Raw genomic sequence first — 24,223 nt, forward strand, 5'->3', positions numbered from 1 at the left:
AAATAAGGGGCTGGGCTGGCAGGGGTGCGCAAAAGCAAGGGTCACTTAAGCACTGAATATTTAACATACCGAGCACAAGTTTATCAGAGTAAAAAGTATAGTTACATATTCACCTATGCATTTTATTTTATTATTTTTATTTTTTTTGATGTGGACCATTTTTTTTTAAGTCTTTATTGAATTTGTTACAATATTGCTTCTGTTTTATGTTTTGGTTCTTTGGCTGTGAGGCGTGTGGGATCTTAGCTCCCCGACCAGGGATCAAACCCACACCCCCCTGCATTGGATGGCGAAGTCTTAACCACTGGACCGCCAGGGAAGTCCCTCACCTATACATTTAAAAGTATTCCTTTTTCTGGAATTCACTTGTTTTATTAAATGCTGATAATGCATTTTGGTCAAGGTTTATGTTCAGCATTAATATTGTTATCAGTATTCATAATATTAGCACCAACTCCATGTTTATGAACTCTTATCTTTCTGGTGCTGGTACCAGAATGTTCTTCCTACTTTACTTTGTGACTTGAAGTGTCTGCTTTGATCTGGACACAGTTTGTGACAAAGGCCTTAAAAACGTCTGCTCCCTATGATTACTTCTGAGAACAGTACCTAAGGGGAAAATAGTAGAAATGATCGAAGATGTATTGAGAATTTGTTATCACGGCATGCTTTAGCGTACCAGATCATTAGACGGAAGCAACTGAAATTCTAAAGAAAAACTGCAAACAACCTGGATAGGCAGAATTGGTAAATGCTAAAATACATAATATTCTATTCATCGAGTGGCGAACTACTGCGGCCACTAAAATGATGTCAGGGGAGGCGTTTAGGAAAGAGTGTTAATTTAGGAAAGCAGGTTACAAAAGTCCAGGTGATGTCACTTCATTTTAGTGAGGAGCATTTAATACTGTTACTCCTACTAGTACCAGCAGCATTAACAGCAGCTAATACCAGCACCGATGCTGTTCCAACTGTCTTACACGAAACGACACATTGATTGTCACAAAACCCTGTGAGGCACAGCCATCATCCCCACTTCCCAGGTGAGGACCTTGAGGCTTAGAGCCTTTCATGTGAATTGCCTGACACGTGCAGCTGAGACACACTTCGATTATTCAGAAAAAGTGGTGCGTTTAGAGAGAGTGTCATTGATAAGCCTTAAGTGAATAAAGCTTAGCCTCCATGCTTTCCAAAGATGCCGGGACTGCCCGTGGCGCGTGGAACTCTGGTTCCAGACAGAGCTGCGTTGTTGTGAGCAGGTGAAATCTGCTCTCTGACCAAATGTCTTTGGCTTAGCAGAGGGATGTGACGTGACCAGGAATCTCAATTTGTCTGGCACACACACAAGTACTTATTATCACCAAGAAAGGATCTAATTTTTGCTCTGGGGTTGGGTTTCCTGCCTGGCAGGCAATGGGCTCCCCAATTTGTTTCCAGAGAAAACATTTGGAAAGTCAAATTTCACTCCTTAACGCTAGAAAGGAAAGGGTTTATCGGCTAATATGAATAGGCTTATATTTCCTCAGAATGGAGTAGTTCATGCTTCACAAAGTGGCCATTGAACAGAGAGAGCCAACGCAGATGCAAAACCCATAAAGAATGATATTTCTGAACTGGGTCTCAGTGTGAGTGGAGACGTGTGTTCGGAAAGGGCATCTGGGTCCACCAGCACGGCCAGCGCCAGGAGGGCTGGCACGCGGCCGCTGCCTCACTCACTGGTCTCGCGGTGCCTGTCGTCCCCTGTGGACGGGACCGGCCTCCTGCTGGCGGCACCCACTCGCCCACGGCAGCACCTCCTGAGAACCGGGCCAGACCAGGCTTCCCGCTCACGGGCCATGAGATCATGAGCAAGCTGACTAAGTCCACCAAGCCTCAGTTTCCTCATCTGTGAAGTGGGAGCAATGACCGCACGCTCCTAGATTACCTGGGAGGATTGAGCAAGAAAAAGGAAACATGCAAAGTGCTTCCCAGAGGCCCACTGCATACAAACGTGGCAGCCACGCATGCGAGCCATGGCGGCCGTGGCCATGGCCGTGTACAGAATTTGAGACATCCAGTGAGACAGCACAGCTCTTCTTCACTAACGGTAATGTTTGCCCGTGTCGTTCTTGTCAGAGAATGACAGAGCACTCACTTTATCTTGGACGCCTCCATGAAGTCTTCAGTGTGAATCACTGCACACCTACGAAAGCATCTTTCTCACCAGTGTAAACCCTTAGCTGCAGCTGAGTTTCTAGGCTCCAGGGACACGAGCCTCGGCCTCCAGGTCAGCTCCCAGGCTGACCGCCTCCCGCCCACCCAGCCTCAGAGCACCCCGATGCCCGCGGCAGTGAGGACGCTTCCCTCCTACCTGGCCGAGACGTTGGTGAAGTGCATGTAAGATGATATGACCACGCCGATGCGTCCCTTTCCGCCCTGCAGGAGACAAGAGAGGTCATTAGAACAGGAAAGCACTACTCGTTCATTCACAGGATGGCAAAGAGGCTGCCTCGGAGGGGAAGCCAGCGTTACCCTCCTTTGGTCCCTATTCTGGGGGACGGCAGCACCCAACTCAGCAGAGAACACACATATGGGGTGCTGATGGCAGGAGCAGGTGCTAGCCGGGACATCCGAGGACACCCCCGAGGGCAGGTCTGCACAGAGGCGGCCAGTCAGTTCCTCATTTCCCAGTGAGGCCGGAAAAAACTGTGTTGGGTGGAAGCAATTAGCATGACTTAATCACCCTGGTGAGAGAGACCCAAACACCCCACTCACAGGCTGAGAGGGCTTTGAGGGCTGCACACAGAGCCCAAAGAAGTCCCGAGTAGCAGGACAGCAGACCCCAGGGTGCTGCCAGCGTCACTGGCACCACCTACCCAGCCCTGCCCTGTCACACCCTGTCACACACAGGGGACCCCCGTCCGAGGCAGCGTCATGGAAAATGCATCACTCAATCCGTAATCACAGACATGCACAGCCCGGACAAGGCAGCCCAGCAGGACCTCAGACCAACGGTGCCAACGGGAGAAGGTGTCTGGAAGCACCGCAGCTCCGTGACAGGCCACCTCAACCAGAACCATGGACTGCCACCTTCTGAAACACACTGCCATGACCCAGAACGGTGACCGGCAAACCACAGCCCACCAGCCACTTCTGCCCACCACTTGTGTCCCTGTGAGTTAAGAGCCGTCTTAACATTTTTAAACAGCTGAAGAAAAATCAAAAGAATAATATTCCAATGACACATGAAAATCATATGGAGTTCAAATGTCAGTGTTCATAAATAAAGTTTGACTGGGACCCAGCACGCCTGTTTGTTTACGGGCAGCAGGGGCTATTTCCACATGGCAGTGGCAGGTGGAAGTAGACTGTGGTGCCCCAAAGCCTTGAAAGTCCTGTCTGGGTCTTTCAAGAAGAGCCAGCAACCCCTGATCTAGAATCCCATGAGCCACCATGGCTGTGTCAACAACGTGCAGATCGTATGTCTATTCCTGAAAGGGAACGATGGGGGAAATTCAGATCCAAATCTGGTGTGTGACTGTCACCCAGGAGCGTTCTCCTCTGTGTCTCATGAACATCAAGGGCACGCCTTACAGAAACTCAGTGCAGACACACCATCAGTCCTTCACTGCTGAACCCTGGCACCCGCAGTTGTAACAGCGCAGCTACTAGTATGGTTCTTGTATAAATTCACCTGCAGGGAACAACAGCCCCGTCAAGTCAGGCACGCGGGGCAGCTTCACTGGCCCCATCTCCAGCGCTGGAAGTCTTCAAGCACAAACAACATTCTTTAGGACTTGAACAGCTTTTGTCTGTTCTTAACAAAAATCAGAATCGCTGACTACACAAGTCGCAGCGAGTATCCCCCACCAACAGCTCAAGACTAAACCGTGTGGACGTGGGTGAAACTGTCCAGAAGAACCACAGGCTATTTCTACTCAAAACTAGTGTGAGGGGGGACTTGGGGACAAACACCACCCTTTGTATCCAGCAGGGAGACAGGGGTCTGACAGTCTGGCCTTAGTCTGCCCTCCCCAGGCCAAGATGGTATTCCTGGCACTACTGGCAGGAAGAACACATTCTGCAGGGCTGGCAGGTTTTGGGGAAAGTCAGCAATCTCACCCCCGCAGCAACGATGATGAACTTCCCTTAATGTCAACATCTGTAAGTTCAAGTCACAAGAGGGCTTCTCTCTCATGGCATGTTTTCTAGCTCATCTCGGAAAGGGTTCATAGGCCACCAGAATTAGGGCAAGAGATAAGCAAACTGTTCCCCAAAAGTTTCAACATGTTCCAGTTTAATCCCACTAACAAGACTTTTCCCGAGAGGCAAGCGTAGTTTTAGAAGAGGGACACGTTTTAGAGAACTCTGTGAGCTAAGTTCATCACTTGTGGCCCGGATGTGGTAAATAATATTATAATTTGTTTCCTTAAAAAGTGAACAACTGAAATGGAATGCGTGGTGAAGGGGGCTGCGTCTCAAGGTCCAGGGACCAGAATCCTCTGGAGACGCAGCTGGCAGCAGGTCGGGGTGCACCGGGCGGGCATTTCTCCCCAGGGTCAGGCACTGCAGCTGCTCCGGGTGGGTTAGGGACCCCTGCTTCACAGGCCTGTGAAGGGATCTCAGGCAACAATGGTCCATCAGTATTACCCTCACTGTGTCAAAATCATCAAGCCAAGCCCAGTGAAAAATACAGACCTTTTTTTTAATGGACAAGAATTGTTTTGTTTTTTTAAAGTCTCTTTCTTTAAGTTTTCACCAAAACACAAATGTGGAGAGAAGCTCCTTAATATAACACAATCCTTGAATAAAAGCTCTGGTTAACTTAATTTAGTAAGAGAACTAAAGGGACTCCCTGGCTGTCTGAGGGAGAATGTAATCGAGTTAGATGTGAGAATAAGGCATAAAAGCAGAGAGCAGCAAACGCATTGTGTGCACCCAGTGGCTTTTCCTCCGGGCCAAGTGACCCTCAAATGCCCCAAGTGTGGGAGCTTTGAACGTGGTCAGCCACCGTCTACCCTCCTTATTCTACAGGCAGATCTCCGTGCCCTTGCAGGAGACTCACACAGAAAGTCTGATCATTCGAAGGGAAGGTTCTTTTACACTAAGGTCCCTAACGCAAAGGGTTTTTGTGCAGCTTTTGAGTGTGAGAAATCTGAAGGAAGAAACACTTTAAGGTGGAAAAGTCTATTTTTTCGAGATGTCCTGATGGTCATAAGAATTTGGTGTAAAATATACAGAGCAGGGAGCAGCCCCCTTCTTCTGCGACGGAGACCCAGCCACTGCACTCCCCGCCCCCCCTTCTCAAAGCATTCCTCCCACACGCCGCGTGAGCTCAAGGTGTCTGGGAAAACGGATCAGATCTGAGGAATCCAGGGTAGCGCAGGAAGAGGCTACGAACAGTCCAAGGCAGTTGAGAAACTGGAGAAGTAAGAGGAGAGGTAGGTTCCGGAAGCTGGGAGGGCGGTAGGAGGAGGGAGGGGTGCAAAGCAGGTCAGGGCAGCGAGGACGGTGCGCTGCTGTGCTCACAGCCAGCCGCGGTCACCCTGCAAGGGTAGACATGTCACGTCCCCTTCGGGCTGACCTGCTTGGAAAGGACCGTACGACCGCTGCAGCAGCGTCCTGCCCGCAATGTCAAGCCAATCGGCTAGCGTAACTCAGGCGGCACAGAGCCCAATGCCGTGCATCTTAATAGCCCCCTTCGCTTTTTAAAAAGCGCTTCCCACGAAAAACAAAAATGCATGAAAATGAAAGGATTCGCTCCCAGGGGTCCCTAACCTTAGCTTCACCATGTGCAGTTATGCATTCAGGGACCTCTATCCTATACATTCTGAAGCCACACTCTGGGAGGCCGGATGACTCTTTCCACACACACCCCCCCCCCCACTTTAAATAAGTATGGAAACCTAACCACAAACCCCTAAAGAAGCTGGAAGTTAGAGTGAAAACGTGGGCCCCCTGGGCCCCCAAGCGGGTGCTCACCCTGCAGTGAATGACGACCACGTGCTGGGGGTCGTTGTTCAGCCAGGCCTCCTGCGCCTTGCAGATGGTACACACCTTATCCAGGGGGGGTGCGTGCAGCTCTGGCCAGCCCACGTCCAGAATCTGCGGGGAGAGAGAGGAGGCTTCCTGGTGTCCATCTCCAGAAGCCCTATGAAGCCATCTCATGACGGTTTTTTTTTATTTACCAGAATATTTCATTTTAGAGTAAAGAACAACGCTGCATGCTCCTTTTCTAAAACTTAGTGGGAATTATGGCTCCTTTACTGGAAAGAAAAATATGAGGGATTATGTTTTCCCCACGAGACATCTACTCCCGGGTCTTATCTGCTTTTCTGCAGCTGGAATGACAATTCTAGAAAGGGCTTTCGGGAGCCGCTAATGGTGCATGGCTCATGGGGAAGAGGCCCAGGCCTGGCAAGATCTGAAACAGGAGTTCTTGGCAGGGGCTGCCAAAATTCCTCCCTTCAGACTAAAATCGCAGTTTGGGAAAACGCTGAGAGCCATTCCTCCACACAAAGGGCAGATAACTTCTCAGAGGGAGATGCCTATCACACGTGACACTCCCCAAAGGAGAGGAATGTGCCCAGGAGGGAGGGAGGGAGGCCTTCAAACCTCGGTTACAATTCAGGAACAAAGAAAGTCATCATCACGAGATAAGGAACCTGGCAGGTCTGTGGACAAAACACAGCAGCTCTGAGCCACCTGACACATTTCCAGCTCTAAACCTGAGGGCCACGCAGTGATGTTATTTTTGCTTTCCATTTACTTTTTTAAGACGGGAGGGGAAGGCAGAGCTCCGTCTTATTATAAAAGCAATAGAAATTGTGTAAAATGATGGGAAAATTCAGAAAACTGCTGGAAGCAGGGAAAGGCACACACGCCCTCCACCACTCAGAGCAAAAGCCCATTCTGGTGAATCCCTTACACTCTTTTTCTATGTACATTTAGCATATACATAAATTCTATATTCTGCCCTTGTTAAGTAGCATTAAAACAGGCAATTCACCATGTTACTATTTTTTTTTATCCTAATGGCTGCAAAATATTCCAACATATGGAATACAGTATGCATATATATACACCATATATACCATAACTTATGCTTATGCAATCTTAAAAATTTCCCCCTAAATCTTTGCTGTTAAAAAGAATAATGGATGGAGAGGGAGTGCACGAATGTACAGAGGTGGCAGGAGGGAGATCTTTGAGGTCAAAATGTTCTGGATTTGATCGCAGTGGTGGTGACACAAATCTACATATCTGAGATGGCACAGAACCACACCACACACACACACACACACACACACACTCACAGCTGCTGCACGTATACCCAGTGCAAGTTGCATGCAATCTGTGGACGGTACCAATGTCAACTTCCTGGCATTAATATTTTACTATAAGTTATGCAAGACAGTACCACTGGGGAAGACTGGGGCAGGGGTATGTGGGATCTCCCTGTATTATTTTTGCATTTTCCAGTGAAGTTACAACTATTTCAAACTAAAAAGTGTTAATAAAAAAAAATAAGCCGTGGATATGAACAGTTCCTAGTACCCCTCATTAAGTCATATTCCACAAAGACTTGCTACAAACCCTTTTTGCACGAGCAGGACAAGCATCAGGGACATTTAACAAAACTCAGAATATAAAGGGTTAAGATCCATACCTTTGGGTTAAGCTTTGTGAGGTCATATCTCTTTTCGGAAAGGTTTAACACCTACAGAGGGGAAATAAGAAGCTATTAGACTAATCATCGTCCTCAGAGATCAAAGAGGATACAGCTGCATTCTCACACGCTATTTGCCTTCTAGATATAGAGGATTATAAAAGATTGAAATGTACAGATACGTAATTGTCACAGAATGAAAAGCAAACAAAATAAACAAATAATGACAGCATACAGATCCTATGGGGCTGGACTTGGCCCCGGAAAGCATGGGTTTCCTCAGAGGAAGGAGGTGCGGGAAGGAGGGCACCTGGTCCTCAGGGAGCCCAGGCCCTGACACTACGAGCCAGCCCAGAGACCCGTGCTGTGCTCACGGAGAAGCAGAGCTGCCTGTGGAACCTGACCGCACCTCGAGGAAAGGAGCAAATAAGGACAGCATTGGAGCAGAAGGGGCTCCCCATCCTTCCCTCTCCGGAGACGGACACTGTGGAGAGCTGAGAGGAGGGGTGCTGCCGGGGTGAGGGCCCATGGTCCCTCTACCCCAGAACAAGCTGTCTCCTACACCTGTGGACCGCGGGCCCCGTGAGGACCTTCTTCAGAGGGCCGACGCCTGTGGCCTGACAAGACAGCTGTGGGCAGGGAGGTGTTCTGTCCCCACAAGCACCTGTCGGGGCACACAATTCAGACGTACACGGGGGAGGAGAGGCGCTCACCCCGGGTTCTGAACTCGGGAGCCATGGAAGACACACAGATTGTTCAGAAAGGTCCCTGTCCCCAGACAAGGTGAGCACCCGCAGCCTCGCCATTTGGCAAGGGGGACTCTGGCCGGCGTGGAGGGAGGGACGGCCCCAGACCCTCGCGGGCTCTCAGTGAACAGCGAGTGGGGCGGGAAGGAGGAGGCGTGGAGGGGACCCCCCCCTCCTGGGCCAGGTGTCAGGACGGGGAGACCGTTCCCGCAGGGCAGGCGGCTCTGGGAGCGAGGACGGGCTGGGCTGATCTCAGGGGCTGGACCCCGCCTTCCCTGCTTATCACCAGGCCATGCTGGGGACGGGCAGGCGGGCGGGCGGGCGGGCGTCAGCGGGAAAGGCTGCTGGGCCGGGCCGGGGCTGCTGGAAGCCACCCGGAGGTCACCTCCCTCTGTTCTGCTTCCAGGGCCACCCGCCCAGCCCTTTTCGTCATCCAGGAGACTGATAAGGATGACAATAGCTACCTTGCCGTTTCGGGGAAAGATGACCTGCCTCATGCAGATAAAGAGGCCGTACAGGCGCGGGTCTGGAGAGGAGCGAGAAGCTGTCATTTAACCCAGAGAGTGGAAGACGGAGCCCCAGGGCCACCCTGCAGGACCGGCACTGGCACGGAGGGACCGGCACTGGCACGGAGGGAACACGGAAGAGCAAGGGGGCAAGGAGGCCGTCCAGGAAGACGCTGGTCTTCTGCGTTTTTCCTCAACTGGGGGCTCCATCCGACAGCCTCACGTGTGTTTGCAATGGGGCCGGGACAGACGCCGGCTTCTGGACGCCCACCCTCCGTCCCGATTCACTCCAGCAGGAGGGAAGGAACGGGGCTTTTGAGACCGGGGATGCCAACCCCAGCAGCTGGGGCAGAAGCCGGCGGCCCTCGGGGCGCACGTGGGGAGCGCAGACGCCCCAGACCCCCGCGGGCCGTGCGCGCCAGGCCATGCGGCCTCCGTGCGGCGAGTCCCCCTCCCCGGGACCTCTCCCCGTCAACCAGGACCCCAGGGGCGCTGAGCTGCGGAGGGACCGGCCTGCCCTCCCGCCCGCAAGCTCCTCGGTCCCCGCACGTGGGCGCAAACCCAGCGCCCCCCAACGTCCCCACCCTCGGTGTCCCCTCACCGTCCTCAGGCTCGGCGTCCCCCGCTCACCAAGTAGTTGTCCCCGTGCTTGGACCGCAGCATGCGCGTCACCTCCTGCAGGCTGTGCAGGTACGACTCCTCGGAGCAGCCCGCGGGGAAGGACACGGCGATGATGCGCTCGGTGATGTAGGTGAGGTCCAGCTCGCGGCCGTCCTCCATGGCGGGGCTCAGCCCTGCAGGTCTGGGAGACACGCGGGAGGCGGTCAGGAGAGGGGCGAGGTGCCAGGACAACGGAAGTCGAGGGACATCCGCTCACTGTTCCCACCCGGGCCTGATCACAGGCATCTGGGAATTTACTGTGCCCCATCCCAGGAGGGAAACATTTTAAAAATACACCAAATGGTTTTAACAAACTTCCAGGCACCCAATCATCCAACTTCAAAACTGACACAGAGCCAACCTTTTTCCATCCATACTCCCTGCTACCTCCTCCATCACTTTGATTGCACTGAAGAAATCCCAGATATTATATGTCATTTCACTTATAAATATTTTTGCATTTATTTCTAAAAGACAAAGATATTTTTAGAAATATCTACAATGCCATCATCACGCCTAAAAGAAACAATATCTTCAAATACCCAGTATCATAAATGTATTTTTTTAATTGGTTTATTCGAATTCAAACAATCATCAAGATTTTTCTTCTCTACCTTATGCATCAGACATCAATGTAAAAGAGTTCTGTTTACTTTAAAAAAATCAAATCACATTTTTTGACACAGGTATTAAAAACTAAAGAGCTCATTCCCTGTGATACAGTCAATTCTGGAACTCCCCCCAGTGTTACGTTTCACAATCAAATCACAGCTACACAATTATTTATTGAATGTTTCCACAACCAGCGTTTCTAATGCTGGGAGATTACATCCAGAAAGAGACATAAACATGATATTTATCACCTCTGAGCATTTATTTTTAAAAATGAAAACGACATTAAGATTACTACAGAATAAAATAACACTGTGCCCAGGCTTCCTCTGTGAGATCTGACCCAAGGCCAGAGGCACACGAAGGAGTTTCGGTGACGGACACTCACCTGGATGGTTTGTCACAGCACAGAGAAGCAGGTGGTGAGGATGCCCCCGGAGTCTGCAAATGACAAAACAAGGGTCATTCTCAAGTCCCCTGTCCTGCCAGCCCGCACATCGCAAACCTCACCGAGAAGGAAGGATGGGAGCCCGATCCTCTGTTTAATCATAAATGGTAAGTCAGACCCTGGAACTACTGGCTCATCTTATCACCCGGGAGGGTCGACAGCTTATCAGGTCATCTCGGCCCTAAGACTCCAGATCCCAAGTGACACGATTCCATTAACCAACAGCAGGACGGCTTCCCACGTGCGGCAGCACAACAATCCCCCGTCAGGGCAAGGTAAACGGTCCCAGCACATGTAAACGCTTGTCCTGCGTGTCCTGGTATACAGGAGGCGCTCAGCCAACATCGGCCATTATTACTATCATTATTGTTAGTATTGATATTTACTTGAAAGAACCAGTTAATGACTTTGAGAGAATTCTCAATTTTTTCCACTCTTTTTTTTTAAAAAGCTTATCCAACAGGGAAAAAAAAAAACCTCAGGTTATAATTACAGTTTACATAACCCTTCCCTGTGTCTGTGTGTGTGTGTGTTGTAAGGGTTATGTTATACTCTAAGGCTATATACACACTCTTTCAGGAGATGCATCCAGCAACTTTGTGAGAAGGAATTATCCCCACATTTCAGAAGCAGGGAAACCGAGGCTCCGAGAGGCGTGAGGTCTTGTCGAAGACGGCAGAGGGGGAGGAGAGCCCAGACATCCCCGTCTCGTCTCCCCGAATGCCCTCCTCTCAGGAAGCTCCTTCCTCTACTGCCTTCTGTGAGCTCCTCCCTGCCCGCTGCATCTAATATATTTTTTAAGTATTGGTGAAATGTAAACTGATTCAGCATTTTAGAAAACAGCTTGTCCATAAATACAAAAAGCCCTTAAAAGGTCTGCAGCATGTGACTTAGCACTGTGAGGAATGACGCTGAGGAAATTACTGGAAAAGCCCGTGAGTCTCTATGGACAGGGGCACTCGCTGCGCTGTGATGTGTGTAACAGCAAAAAACAGACAACAGCCTCAGAGGTCAACCACGCGCCTCAGTTACATTAGATAAACCACGCTACCCTGCGGACGGCGACACGTGTGTGGGCCTGGAGAGAGGCCGCGACCTATGACGGCAGCAGCGCTGACGACCAGAGACGGCCACGTGGCCGCTCCCCGGTGCAGAGTACATGATTCACACACAGACCCACTCCCCCCTGTACACGCACACCTGGAAATGTGTGGCCAGAGTGCAGGCTGACGGGGCAGAAGTTTGCTTCTGGAATGTCCCGTTACATTTTTTCTTCTATGTGCATTTTTTTTTCCTTTTCTGCTTAGAACATAGCTGACTTCTGTAACTGGAGAGAGAAAGTGTAATGCCTCCAGGGTCAGCTCAGATGAATTTCCAGCTCCTGGTGCGGCCTTCAGGCCTCACGGCCACAGTCACAGAACTCAGACGCCCTCCTGGAAGGCAAACAGTGAGGAAGCCGCCAAGGGTGGACGCTAAGCATCTTGGAACGGGAACATTCCCGGCCCACCAGGGTCACCGCACCGCGGCTGCAGGGGCCTGAGAGCGACCCCGCCCTCACGATGGCAAGGTCACAGGACCTGACCACAGGGCCATTCAGCCTGTCCTTCCTCCCAAGGACCTCACCTCCCTTAGGACTCGACTACCAGCCTCGGCAGAGCATCAGAATCCCGACCAGCCGGTGTGAAGCTGGTTTTAAGCTAACCAGGTGACTGCACTCATCCCCGTGTCTGAGAACCACCGTCCCCGGCGGGAGACACACGGCGCCGTGTACCGTTCCTTCAACTCATGCAACGTTTTCCATTTTGTTTTCTCCTGTGAGTGTGTATAAGGAAGGCACACAACCTGTCTGCAATATGAGACACGTACATAATTTATAAATAAATGAACATAATGTACCACATCCTATTACACTCCATTACAATTAAACGTAAGTAGGTCTCAGCCCTGGGGGTCAGTACTCAAAGCTGACTGGAGACCACTGCTCTCAACTATCAACCAGCACAAAGGGATTGATTCTGTCTTCCGACATTTACCAACGTCTCTGCCTTTTCACTCCGCAAACTCCGGTCTGTGCGAACACACGTGACAAAGCAAAGCAGGAGAGGAGACAACACCCTGAAGGGAGGGAAGGCCACAGGGGCCCTGCGGACCAGCCCCACCTGCTAACGTCCAAGCACGGACGTGACCAGGCCAAGCTGCCCGCCATCAGGCCGCCCCTCCTTGCCTCTTAGCCGGAGAGGGAACTTCCCTTGTCATTCCTGACACACAGAAGCTGAGTTTCAAGGGGGCCACAGAGACTCCCCCAAAAGCCCCATCCTTGCATACTCTCTCCTGGTTTGACTTGAAGGTCCAAGAGAACCGTTTTCGTTTTGCTCTGTAATTCCCCCAGAATTAGCACAGGAGCGCGAGATACTTCCTGCTCCAGAAGGCACAGAGCTGGGCAGCTTCCGGGCCTCGGGAAACACCAGGCCCCAGGAGGGCAGTGAGGGGGGGCCTGGAGGGGTAACCCACACTCCCCGCAGCAGCCTCAAGGCTCAGCCGCTTCACAGAGGGTCCAAGCCAGCCCTCACCCCCAGCAAGTCCTGAGCTCCACCTCCCTTTGCATGATGGATGTAAGCTAGATAGATGATGAATACATAGCTAGATGGTAGATAGGTAGATACATAGATTGGATAGGTGATAGATACATGATAGGGTTAGGTAGATAGATAGAAGATAGAAACATACATACACACATACACGCATGAAAGATAATTAAACAAATACATACATACGTACAAGCAATACAATCAGAAGGCCAGGCCTCGACCTACTCCTCCCAGCATTTCTCAGTTTCACCTGCGGCCTGAGCTGTGGCCTTTGCCAACTTACACTGATGTCACACACACCGATTTAGGACAATCTGACACCATCCATAAGCGTAAGTCTGGCAATAAAGAACGAACTCCTTGAAGGCAGGCCCTCTATGCCGTCCAGTACCTGCCCCCATCACCTAACTGGATGACAGGGGCTGGAACCGCCACATACCGACCGTTCACCCCACCCTGCCGGTGAGGTTCCTGGCCACTCCTTAGGTGAGGGGCACACGGGGAGGAGGGCACAGAAGAAGCCTAGCGTGGAGGTGGGCTGAGGGACATCACATGAAGGGGATGCCACTCAGGGGGGCGTGGCCAGTGCCAAGGCCCCGCAGTGGGACTGTCTGCATCTCAGGGACCAGCAAGGGAACCAGTGCAGCCAGAACAGGTGCAGGAGGGGAAGAGTGAGGAGGGGATCTCTAGGATGAAAAAGGGAGGCCCTCCAGCGAGTCAGGGCCCCCGAGAGGCTGGAGAGAAAGCCCCTGCCTCCTTTCCTGGTTGTGCTGCCCCTGCACCCCACAGCAGCCAGCCGTGCCTGGGGCGACAGGACCTGGGTCCATCGACCATGCAGCCCCCCCCCCCCGGGGCTCACTACGGAAGGCAGCAGTGTTCCACCAGCACTGTCCTGTAAGAGGCCACAGGTGACCGAGGTCAGGAAGCAGACCCACTCGTCGTCGGCCACCTGGTTCCCAGCAGGAACCCCAGGACGCAGATGTGATTATCCTCACTTCATGGTTTGGGAAAAAGCATTCAGAAGTCCTATTCGGTGTCTAGAATCACACAGTTAAGATGCAGTAGCAACTTCTGACACCAAAATTCTGGACTCTTTCGAGCCCCCGGCCCCTGACGGTCCACAGCCCATCCTGCTCAGCCTGTACCTGGGTCAGACTGGAATCAGCGAAGTTAGAGGAGCTTTGCCCTGGGGGAGCTAGTCTAGCCCTACGCCTAGGAGGATAGAGAAACCGTGAGCAAGTCACCACTTCTAAACCAGTTTCTGAGATTTGACGTGCATGAAATCCTGCAACGGGAGAAAACTTCATTCTGGGGCTGTATTTGGAACCAAGCAGATGATACGCAGGGGACGGGACCCCGGATACACTGGATAGAAGCCCCTTGGCTGCCCAGGGAGCTCTGCCGTGAGCAGATAGCGAGGGGCACGCCCCATGCCCAGTGGAAGGGGCCTGGCCATGCCCAAACACCGTGCTTGTCAGGAAGGTGACATGTGATGTCTCTGTGAGTCTTCACTTGGAAGCAAAGAATTTACCTACTTTTGGGGCTAAAAAGCCAAAGTCTCCCTTTATCGCCACAGGATATTTCATGCCTTAAGAATAACTGAGAACCAACGTACAAAAGTTTCTTGAAGACAGTCCCTTGCTCATGAGAAACCCTGCATCCTGAGCTCGTGGAAGTCTAAAGAAGCCTCTCTACTTGTAGACCCCTGGCCCCCAGATCTGTGCTGCAAACGCCTCTTCTCTTGCTGTTTTGTAAGAAAAGAGCTGTCCGCCAGCCTTCCTCGGGAGCCTTCGGAGGCTGAGGGCTGCAGGTCACCACAGCTCTCCGTAGACCTGTGCCAGGGTGATAGTAGCACAGCACCTCCCGTGTTCCTCCTGGTCTCCAGGGCGATGCAGCACCGTCCCCACCTGCCTCTGTCCTGCCCAGCCTCCTTCACCTGTGTCCCCTTTGGCACGTGCTTATCAAAGCTCTCAATTTCTAAATGTGCTAAGAAAAATAAGGTCAAAGGGAAGAGACACAGGCGGAATCCGTGCTAAAGGTTAAACCTACGAAAGGTACCCCACAAAGCCTGGGCTGCTCGAGGGGCTGCTTCTCCTTAAAGGTGCTGCTTGAGGCCCAAAGCTCATCTGCTTAGACCACTATGTAGTCCTGGGACCCCAGTGAAGTCACTGGCCTCCCTGATAAAATGACAGCTTTGGATCCAGCGCTTAGAAGGTCTGGCACAGCCCTGCAAACCCCGAGTCCACGGATCCGAAACAGAGAGGAGTGAGCCGTCCACCAGATAAAGAATTAGATGACCTGCCCGGGGGCTCTCTTGTTTAACATATTTTTCAAATTATTAAAATTCATTTATTTTCCTAATGGGGTTATTTTTATATTTGAAATAGACGTAGCAATAGCAAGTTTGCAGCCATGTGGCCATCTTTCAAGAGAGCACAGTGACCACCATGACATTTGCATGCCGACACAGACTTCTTTTATTAAAAGAGAACAGAGAGGGCTTCCCTGGTGGTGCAGTGGTTAAGAATCCGCCTGCCAATGCAGGGGACACGGGTTCAAGCCCTGGTCCGGGAAGATCCCACATGCCACAGAGCAACTAGGCCCGTGTGCCACACCTAGTGAGCCTGTGCTCTAGAGCCCGCGAGCCACAACTACTGAGCCCACGTGCCACAACTACTGAAGCCCGCACACCTAGAGCCCGTGCTCCGCAACGAGAAGCCACTGCAATGAGAAGCCCGCGCGCCGCAACGAAGAGCAGCCCCCCCTCGCTACAACTAGAGAGAAAGCCCACGCGCAGCAACGAAGACCCAATGCAGCCAAAAATAAATTAATTGATTAAATAAATAAATTTAAAAAAAAAAAAGAACAGAGACTGGTGCACCATTCGCCAAGACCAGGGGTAGCTCAGTCCAGAACACTTGGTGACACTGGCCCAAGTATCGCTGGGAGAGAAATGCTTTGCCACTGGTAACTGCGCCTTTCTAAGAGGGCAGACGGCTGGAAGGAAGGCAGGGGTTCAGACAGGCACTCCACCGTTTGGAAACAGACGCGGGACAGCCAGGTACTTCCAAACAACAGACGACAGAGAGAACAGTGGGGTCCTGGGGTCCTGGCGGGGACTACCGGAGTGAAAAGGCCGCTGGAAGCTCGCTGGGGACGAAGGCCAAAGCACGTGTCCAGAGTGGGAGGGCTGCTGCTCCCCGGGGCGCACACCCTGCGGTCCCCGCCCGGGCTGAGTAAAGACAGGCACCCGTGGCGCCTGGCGGGGAGGTGGTCCCCTGCGCTCACAGACGTGGGTGGTGTATGGGGCGGAGCGGGAGGCGGGATCCTCATCCACTGGGCAACACCGCCTCCCAGGAGCCGCTGACTCCCCGGGGCGGGTGGGGCTCCGGGTCCCTGGGCCCCCAGCTGACCTGAGGCTTACTTGGTTCAGTCAAACATCCTGCAACCACCTCAAATCTACACCCAAACCTCTGCTACCTTGACAGGATGCCAAGAATTACTAGGGGCCCTTGTATCTTATACTTTTTCAAGGAAAAGATGTAGTCGATGCATGACAGTAAACAAACACCCTGAAGACCTTACTCTGGATGCAAAACGTGCCGTCGAAGGCTTTGGAGGAGGGTGCTGCAGTCACAGCCAGCAGCCGTGTCCAGGCCAAAGGACTCCAGGCTCCGTGTCTCCAGTAATCATCCATGAGAGGCGGATCACTGGCTTCCTATAGGCTTCGACGAAAAGTGGTGCTTAACAAATCTAATGCAGCAATGACACAGCACCAACGCCGCATCGCCAAGGGCCCCAGCAGAGCCTAGGGGACAGCCTGAAAGGCTTATGTGAGGGATCCAATTCGGGGTGCAGAAACAACAGCTGCTACAGGCCGTGTGCCCCATCACCCTCCAACCCGAAGGGCAGGAAAGCGGAGGGGAAGACATTCGGAGCAAGCCCCACTACACAGCAGGTAAGCAGCGTGGCCTGGGCTAGAACCATGCCCACACTCCTCACCATAGCCACCCTCCGGGCATCTCCCGAAGTCCCTTCCAGCCCTGGCGGCTGCGAACGCAGGGCCCCACAGGGACAGCCAGCTGACCCAAGGCCAGGGTTAGCCACACAGGCTGTCCCTGCATTACCAGGCCCTGCTCTCCCTCAGATGAAGGCCTCTAAGTACAGGTAACAGAACCCCGAATGCTCCAGCTGTGTGACCTTGAGCAGGCAGCATGCCCTCTCTGTGCCTCATGTTCCTTACCCATAAAATGGGCTGCAAGGTTGTTGTGGAGTTAAAGCAGCAAAGGCCTGTCACAGACCCAGGACAGGGCCCAGCACAGAGTAAATGCATTATTAGCATTTACAGCGACATATTCTCATATGTTTTCTGGGAAAGCATGAAATGGGGTGAAAGAAAATGAGAACAGAGAAAGAAGTGCCTTAACGAGAACCACTCAGTGGTGAGTGAACGCATGTCGGCAGAGGAGGGGAGGCCACGGACACTTCCCCATGAAGACACAGCAGCATCCATCTTTGTCACAAGCACACTTAGACACACACACACACACACACACACACACACACACACACACACACGGTGGACAAATCAAGCCTGTGCTGCAGGGGTTGATGCTAATGCGGTGGTCTCATGTCCCCTTGCCACAGGGTGAAGGGTGGGGACTTGCCTGGCTCAGGAGGCCCTGGGTGAGCCCAGGGGACAACCTGAAAGCAGCCCAACTAATGAAGTCTCCCTCACTCCCCATCCTCACCTCGCAGCCCTCCTTTCAGTTCTCCCAACACATTCGCTCCCTCCTGCCCCAGGGCCTTTGCACATGCTCTGCACCCACTTATTCAAGCCCCACCTGCAGCTCTCAGCTCAGATGTCATCTCCCCAGCAAAGGGGCCCCGTATGCATGTTCTGTCTACCTTGGTCTTCTCGACCGCACTGACCTCAACTGCACAGAAATAACCAGGGTGTGAATTCTTGTCTAAGCTCTACATTCCCCCCTTGAAGACACAACAGAGGCACTGGCTGCTGGCTCCCAGTTGCAGCTCAGCCCTGGGAGCGGTGTCCTGAAGGCAGCAGGCAGCAAAACACAGAGGTCTGCAGGATGAAGGAAGGAATAAACCAAGCACTAATTTCAAAGAGTCAGAGGGGTGATCTGTCCATTTTAAGAGGCAGGGAGATGCTGTTTTACATTTCAGTAACTAATATCTAGCTAGCTCTATTTTTAGGAGAACAATTAATGGGGTACATTTACTATTTAAGCGGCTTAAAAAGAGTCATCATCTAAAAGAATAGCAGCTGAAGAGTAGCAACTCTCTACACCGCCACAAGGTTATAACATATGGAATCAACATAAGGCGGGTGGTTGGTTATTAGGAAGAAATTTTCCATTGAACAGCCAGGTGGTGAAGCACCAACTTCAGACAACCCAGCGACCATAAAGTACAGCCTGTCCCCACAGACCGTCAAATGTGGGTTCTGCTCACTGGCTGGGTGGGACACATATGCTGCGCCCACCCAGGTACTGGCTACGGTGACACACGTTCTCACCAACAGGATCCTCCAGATCACCCTGTGGAAGCGTTTGATGAGATCCCCGCAAGACGAGGAACCGGAGCAGAGGCCTTCCTCTCCAGGCACACTGCCGACCATAGCGGGGAGCTGGCCGCAGCTCTCACCAGGCTCACTCCCCGCTCCCGCGCCCGCTCACGGGGTGAAGGCTGGCACTGGGATCCCTGGGCTGCAGCAGCAGAAGGCTGCGTCCCTGCTCCCCACCTCCCCTCGCCCCCTCTGGCTTTCGGGTGAAGAGCAAAGAAAGAAAGACCTTTAGTGAATGCCATACCGGGAACTTGGCAGGGCCGGAGGACACATCAAGGATGCCAGCTTCCCCAGAGTTGCCGGACCTGTGTGCTGCTCCCAGCCATGCTGACCAGCCCCGAAACTTGCGTTGTGAAAGGTCTTATAAAAAGGAACAAAAGGCACGTTGCATAACCAGAGCCAGATTCACAAGGAAGCACGGGGCTTGGTGGCAGTGCACAAATGTCACCACCAGGCTGGGGACTAGGGAAGGGGCTCCGTTAAGGAGATCAGCTGAAACATCTCTGTACATTCTGTGTTTGTTTCTCCAGGAAAATGGAGTTAAAAATACATCTAAAAACTTTCTGAGGGACTTCCCTGGTGGTCCAGTGGCTAAGACTCCACGCTTCCACTGCAGGGGGCATGGGTTCGATCCCGGGTCAGGGAAATAAGATCCTGCTTGCTGCGGGGTGCGGCCACACACAAAAAAATTTTGAAAGGCAACAGCTACCCACATCCAGTTCAAATATAAGGGCATTCATTTGTTCACTCATTCATTCACTCACTCACCGCCCGGATGGCAGGGTGCAGGGGTGATGTGCACCTGCTTTGGAATCCTAACACCTGGGTGAGGCCCCAGCTGTCTGACCTTCAGAAATTACCTCTCCGTTACTCAGTTTTCTCATCTGGAAAGTGGAGGTATTGGGAGGATTAAATAAGGAAACACGTGCAGAGCTAAGAACAGCACCTAGCAGGTAGTAAGTGCTAAATAAATATCAGCTTTGCACTCAATCCTTGTATTTGGGCACCAGGCAGGGACTGGCCCCTGAAACGCAACTTCCCCACAAGCCCACACCAAACACAGTAACCACCCAGGACCACAGCACCATTCAGAGAAATAAGACTCTGGGAAAGAAATCTTCCCAAAGTCAGACAGCCAGCAAGACACCATTCCTTTCCAGAACGAGAATACCAGAAAACAAATTCATTATCAGGACTGCCCACCTTAAGAATTTTTTTAGGATTGCCCACCTTAAGAATTCTTTTCTTAATGCTCCTACAGGTGGGCAGAGATTACGATGAATTACTAGAAAAATACACACCCCTCTTAAGTTAGGAAACTAAGGTAACCCCCAAGCTCAACTATGAGAAGCAAGGTTTTGTTCACGCTGAGATTATGTCTGTGCTTATTCGTCACCAAATACTCAGAATTCTGAGCTGCTGCGTAGGCTGGTCTGAACCATATGGAACCCCGAGGCTGATGAAGGAAGGGAGGGAGGCGTCCCCAGGGCAGGAGGGTGGAGCCGGTGCTTTCACAATCAAATCTGATGTCCCCAGAGGGGTTGGCGGGCAGAGGTCCTCAGCGCGGGCAGTGGCCGCCCCCAGGAAGCAGAGGGCGGGGGCCAGGGTCAGGGCTCGGTGCTCCACGTAACTTTCACTGCCCCATCGCCACCAAGCGAGGACAGGGGCAAACAGAGGAGAGACGCCAGGGACAGACTCGGTGCCAAGTGCGAGTGGGGGCCCTGCAGATCCCTCTGGGGTGGAACTCACCGTGCTGCAGAGGGGCACGGCCAGCTGCTCCTCGCGGAAGCAGCTCCCTCCTCGCGCCTTGCTCCCTCCCTGCCACTGGCCTGATGCAGGCGGAGGGGTGGTGGCAGGAGGGGCGGCTGGGAGCGCAGTCTCAGGGCTGCAGCACAGGAGCCAGGGGCGCCAGGCCCACAGCGGACCAGAGAGCTCAGTGACAGCACGTAGGCCCGCGCTCAGGGCAGGGACGCGGGCTCTGGCTGAGGGCTGCCCGCCAGGGCCCTGCAGGAACCGGAGGGGGACCAGGAAGGACCACACAGAGCAGGGGGCTGCGTCCTGCTGGCACTGCCGAGTCCCACCTCCCTGGGGTGCAGAAAGGGCAGGCCCAGCGCCGCTCCCCATCCTCCTGAGTTCCCCCAGGAAACTTACTGGGGTTCCTGGGAAGGCAGGTGTCCCGGAACCTAACAGGTGCGTGCCCACCCGCCCGCCTGCCCTCCTTCTGTCCTTGTTAATTAGCACAAAACCAAGAAACAAACACACAAACAAAGTCAAAGAGCATAGCTGGACCAGCAAGAAGAAGCAGGCGCCGTAATACCTCCATTAGCTCCTGAACTGTCACGCTCCTTGGGCTCCGCGTCTGCAGGAGGCCAAACGGAAAAAGGAGGTGGTGGCGGGACACACGTCAGACCGTGGGGAAAACCGTGGCTGAACAGGTGGCCCAGCCTGTCTGAGTCTGGATCCAACTTGCTCACTGGACACCCAGAGCTACAAGAGGAAGGACAGCCAGGGCCGGACCAGGAGCGGCCGAGAACCAGGGCCCCATCCCCCACTTCAGAACCAGGGCCCCGTCCCCCACTGTCAGAACCGGAGCCCCGTCCCCCACGTCAGAACCAGGGCCCCACCCCCCACGTCAGAACCAGGGCCCCGTCCCCCACGTCAGAACCAGGGCCCCGTCCCCCACGTCAGAACCAGGGCCCCGTCCCCCACGTCAGAACCAGGGCCCCGTCCCCCACGTCAGAACCAGGGCCCCGTCCCCCACGTCAGAACCAGGGCCCCGTCCCCCACTTCAGAACCACCCTCCCCTCCCCAGCTGTCTACCCTGGAGGTTGTCTGGTGGATTTCATTTTATGAAATGGTTGGATATGTTCCTTAAGTTGAGAGGGAGATTCATGTAGGCCCATTTTATAATTACATCTAATCAGGCGTTCTTTTATTTTTTATCAATTATTCTGTAACAAGGACATTTCATTTCTTCCCATAGAGGACCACGGGGAAGGTTGTGGGAGGCTCTCACAGCCCTGTCCCTGGAAGGATGGCCGAGGGGTGGAGGGGTCGGCTCTGGAGGAAACCACGTGGGGTCTCCTTCCAGGCCAGATGCAATGGAGGCCCCGAGGTGACGGGCTCGAGTTTCTGTCTTAGGCCAGCTCGGTCCCCACAGGACGGCAGGGGCTTCCTGAGAGGGGCCGTGGGGGTGAAGGGTACTCGGGCCACCTGTCCCTTTACCTGTCACGTCAGCAGGATTTTAACTCTTCTGAGCATCGGTTCTCACCTCTGTGAAATGGGTCAACGATGGCAGCCTCCTGGCTCCACGAGAGGACCGGAGAAGTCCAGAGGCACCTAGCCCCGTGTCTCATGGCGGTATCGGCTCAAAGCCAGACTCTTCACCATCAGGGGCCCCGGAGGGAGAGACGGTCCTAGCCCAACTCCCGCATTTCACAAGTGAGAGCCGTGATGGGGAGGGGAAGTGCACTCTGGTGGGGGAGCAGACGGGGCCAGGTGTGGTGCCCCAAGGACAGGCCGTTCATTCCTTACTCCGTGGTGACGGAGAACACGCCAAGTCTGGGGATCCAGCTCTCAAAGACACCATCAAGTTCCCAACAGGAGCGTTCTCGGGGCCAGCCAGGGGATGAACAGTGCGGGAAGGAGCAGCCCAGGAGCGACCTGCAGCCCCAGGAGAGACCAGACACACTCTCCAGAAAGTAAGGGCCTGTGTGATTATCCCTGGGGTAGTGTCACTCATCCTGGGAGGGCGAGAGCTCTCTGCAGAGAGAGGGCTTCAGCAGCGGTGATGTGAGGCCACTCCGGGTGGTGCCCAGTGGGGCAGTGTCCTGTCCTGCAGGCCCATCCTGCCCCACTGCCCAAGCTTCCCACCAAGGATGGCCCCACTGAAATCCAGGGGTCCAGAGGAAAAGGCAGGCCCTCTTTCTGGGAACATCTCTGAAATGGTGTTCCCTTTTTATTGGTGAGGATATTTCCCACATTTAAGTTGCTTAAAATGAAACAGAGAGGTAAATATAAGACTGTGAATGTGGAATTAAATGCTGGATGACAATGGATCACATTCAAGAAAAGACAGGGACTTCCCTGGTGGCACAGTGGTTAAGAATCCGCCTGCCAATGCAGGGGACACGGGTTCGATCCCTAGTCCGGGAAGATCCCACATGCCGCAGAGCAACTGGGCCTGTGCGCCACAACTACTGAGCCCACGAGCCACAGCTACTGAGCCCACATGCCACAACTACTGAGCCTGCGCTCTAGAGCCCGCGTGCCACAACTACTGAGCCTGCGCTCTAGAGCCCACGAGCCACAACTCCTGAGCCTGCGCTCTAGAGTCCGCAAGCCACAACTCCTGAGCTCGCGTGCTGCAACTACTGAAGCCCACGCACCTAGAGCCTGTGCTCTGCAACAAGAGAAGCCACCGCAGTGAGAAGCCCGCGCACCACAATGAAGAGTAGCCCCCGCTCGCCGCAACTAGAGAAAGCCCGCGCGCAGCAACAAAGACCCAACGCAGCCAAAAAAAAAAAATTTTTTTTTAAAGAAAGAAAGAAAGAAAAGACAAACACATGCTGAATTAAAATGGAAGATGAGTCTTGGCTGGAGCGGCTGGGAAGCCACGTCCATGTTTGTGTCCCAGTGCTCACTGATTGGAATTAAACTCTGTCTTGCCCTCCAAGAACCAAATAAATGAGGTCACACCATAACCGATTGGCCCCCCCCACCAATCAATAACTGTATGGTCACTCCATTCACTCTGGAAGACAAATGCCTGCTACCCAGGGCTGCCCACTGAATGCTCAGAGCCAGCCTCCACAATCCTGTACTGCCTCATCCATCAACCAGCCCAGAGACCACCATGTCTGCTGGCTTCTGTCCCTGCCGAGTTTAAGGCAACATTGTGCAAACCACTGAAATGTGAGCCGAAAAAGAAAGAGATCTGTTGTTGCTACAAACACGGGTGGGTGTTCACGTCTCCGGAAAGGCACAGTCATCAGAGCTCTCGACCTAACCAAGTTGTGTAAGACCCAGGGCAAATCCAGAGGACTGATGTGGTCAGATCATCTCCTAAGTCTCCTTAAGCTTTCATAACACTTGGAGGGAAGTTCAGAGGACTCATTGTGGGTGTACGTTATGCAAAAACAGGACAGGGGCGCCTCAGCCACTGGACTGAACTCAAAGAAGGGTTATCAATACACCAAAGACACACGGCGACTGTTGTCTGTGTCGACGACTGTTGTCTGTGTCGACACAGTTAAATACTAAAGTGAGTCACGGTCAGGATTCTGCGGGTTAACTGACAGGTCAATTCAAGAACCACCTACACATTCTGATCATTTTTAATGACAGGTTTGACTGGATGTGAAAGCAAATCGATGGCATGTGACAATCCTCCTCATTACTGTTATTATATGGAGAAGAGAAATGGTTA

At 52.9% G+C, this 24,223-nt stretch overlaps 1 protein-coding gene across 9 annotated transcripts in view; it reads right to left on the reverse strand.

Moving 5' to 3' along the window:
• Positions 1 to 24,223, reverse strand: part of TNS3 (tensin 3) — a 237,493-nt gene that overhangs the window by 120,180 nt on the left and 93,090 nt on the right. For 8 of the 9 annotated variants that reach the window (XM_059934302.1, XM_059934295.1, XM_059934298.1 and 5 more), the window contains 5 exons: positions 10,561 to 10,613; positions 9,531 to 9,702; positions 7,649 to 7,699; positions 5,962 to 6,084; positions 2,351 to 2,415 (listed from right to left, as the gene is read on the reverse strand). In XM_059934302.1, the coding sequence (XP_059790285.1) occupies positions 2,351 to 2,415; positions 5,962 to 6,084; positions 7,649 to 7,699; positions 9,531 to 9,680 (389 nt within the window). In that variant the 5' untranslated portion in view covers positions 9,681 to 9,702; positions 10,561 to 10,613. Of the gene's footprint in view, positions 1 to 2,350; positions 2,416 to 5,961; positions 6,085 to 7,648; positions 7,700 to 9,530; positions 9,703 to 10,560; positions 10,614 to 19,039; positions 19,133 to 24,223 lie in introns of those variants that run through there. The other variant, XM_059934300.1, reaches the window with a different exon arrangement.

The sequence above is a fragment of the Balaenoptera ricei genome, chromosome 9, assembly GCF_028023285.1.
Source record: "Balaenoptera ricei isolate mBalRic1 chromosome 9, mBalRic1.hap2, whole genome shotgun sequence".
Lineage (NCBI taxonomy): Eukaryota > Metazoa > Chordata > Mammalia > Artiodactyla > Balaenopteridae > Balaenoptera > Balaenoptera ricei.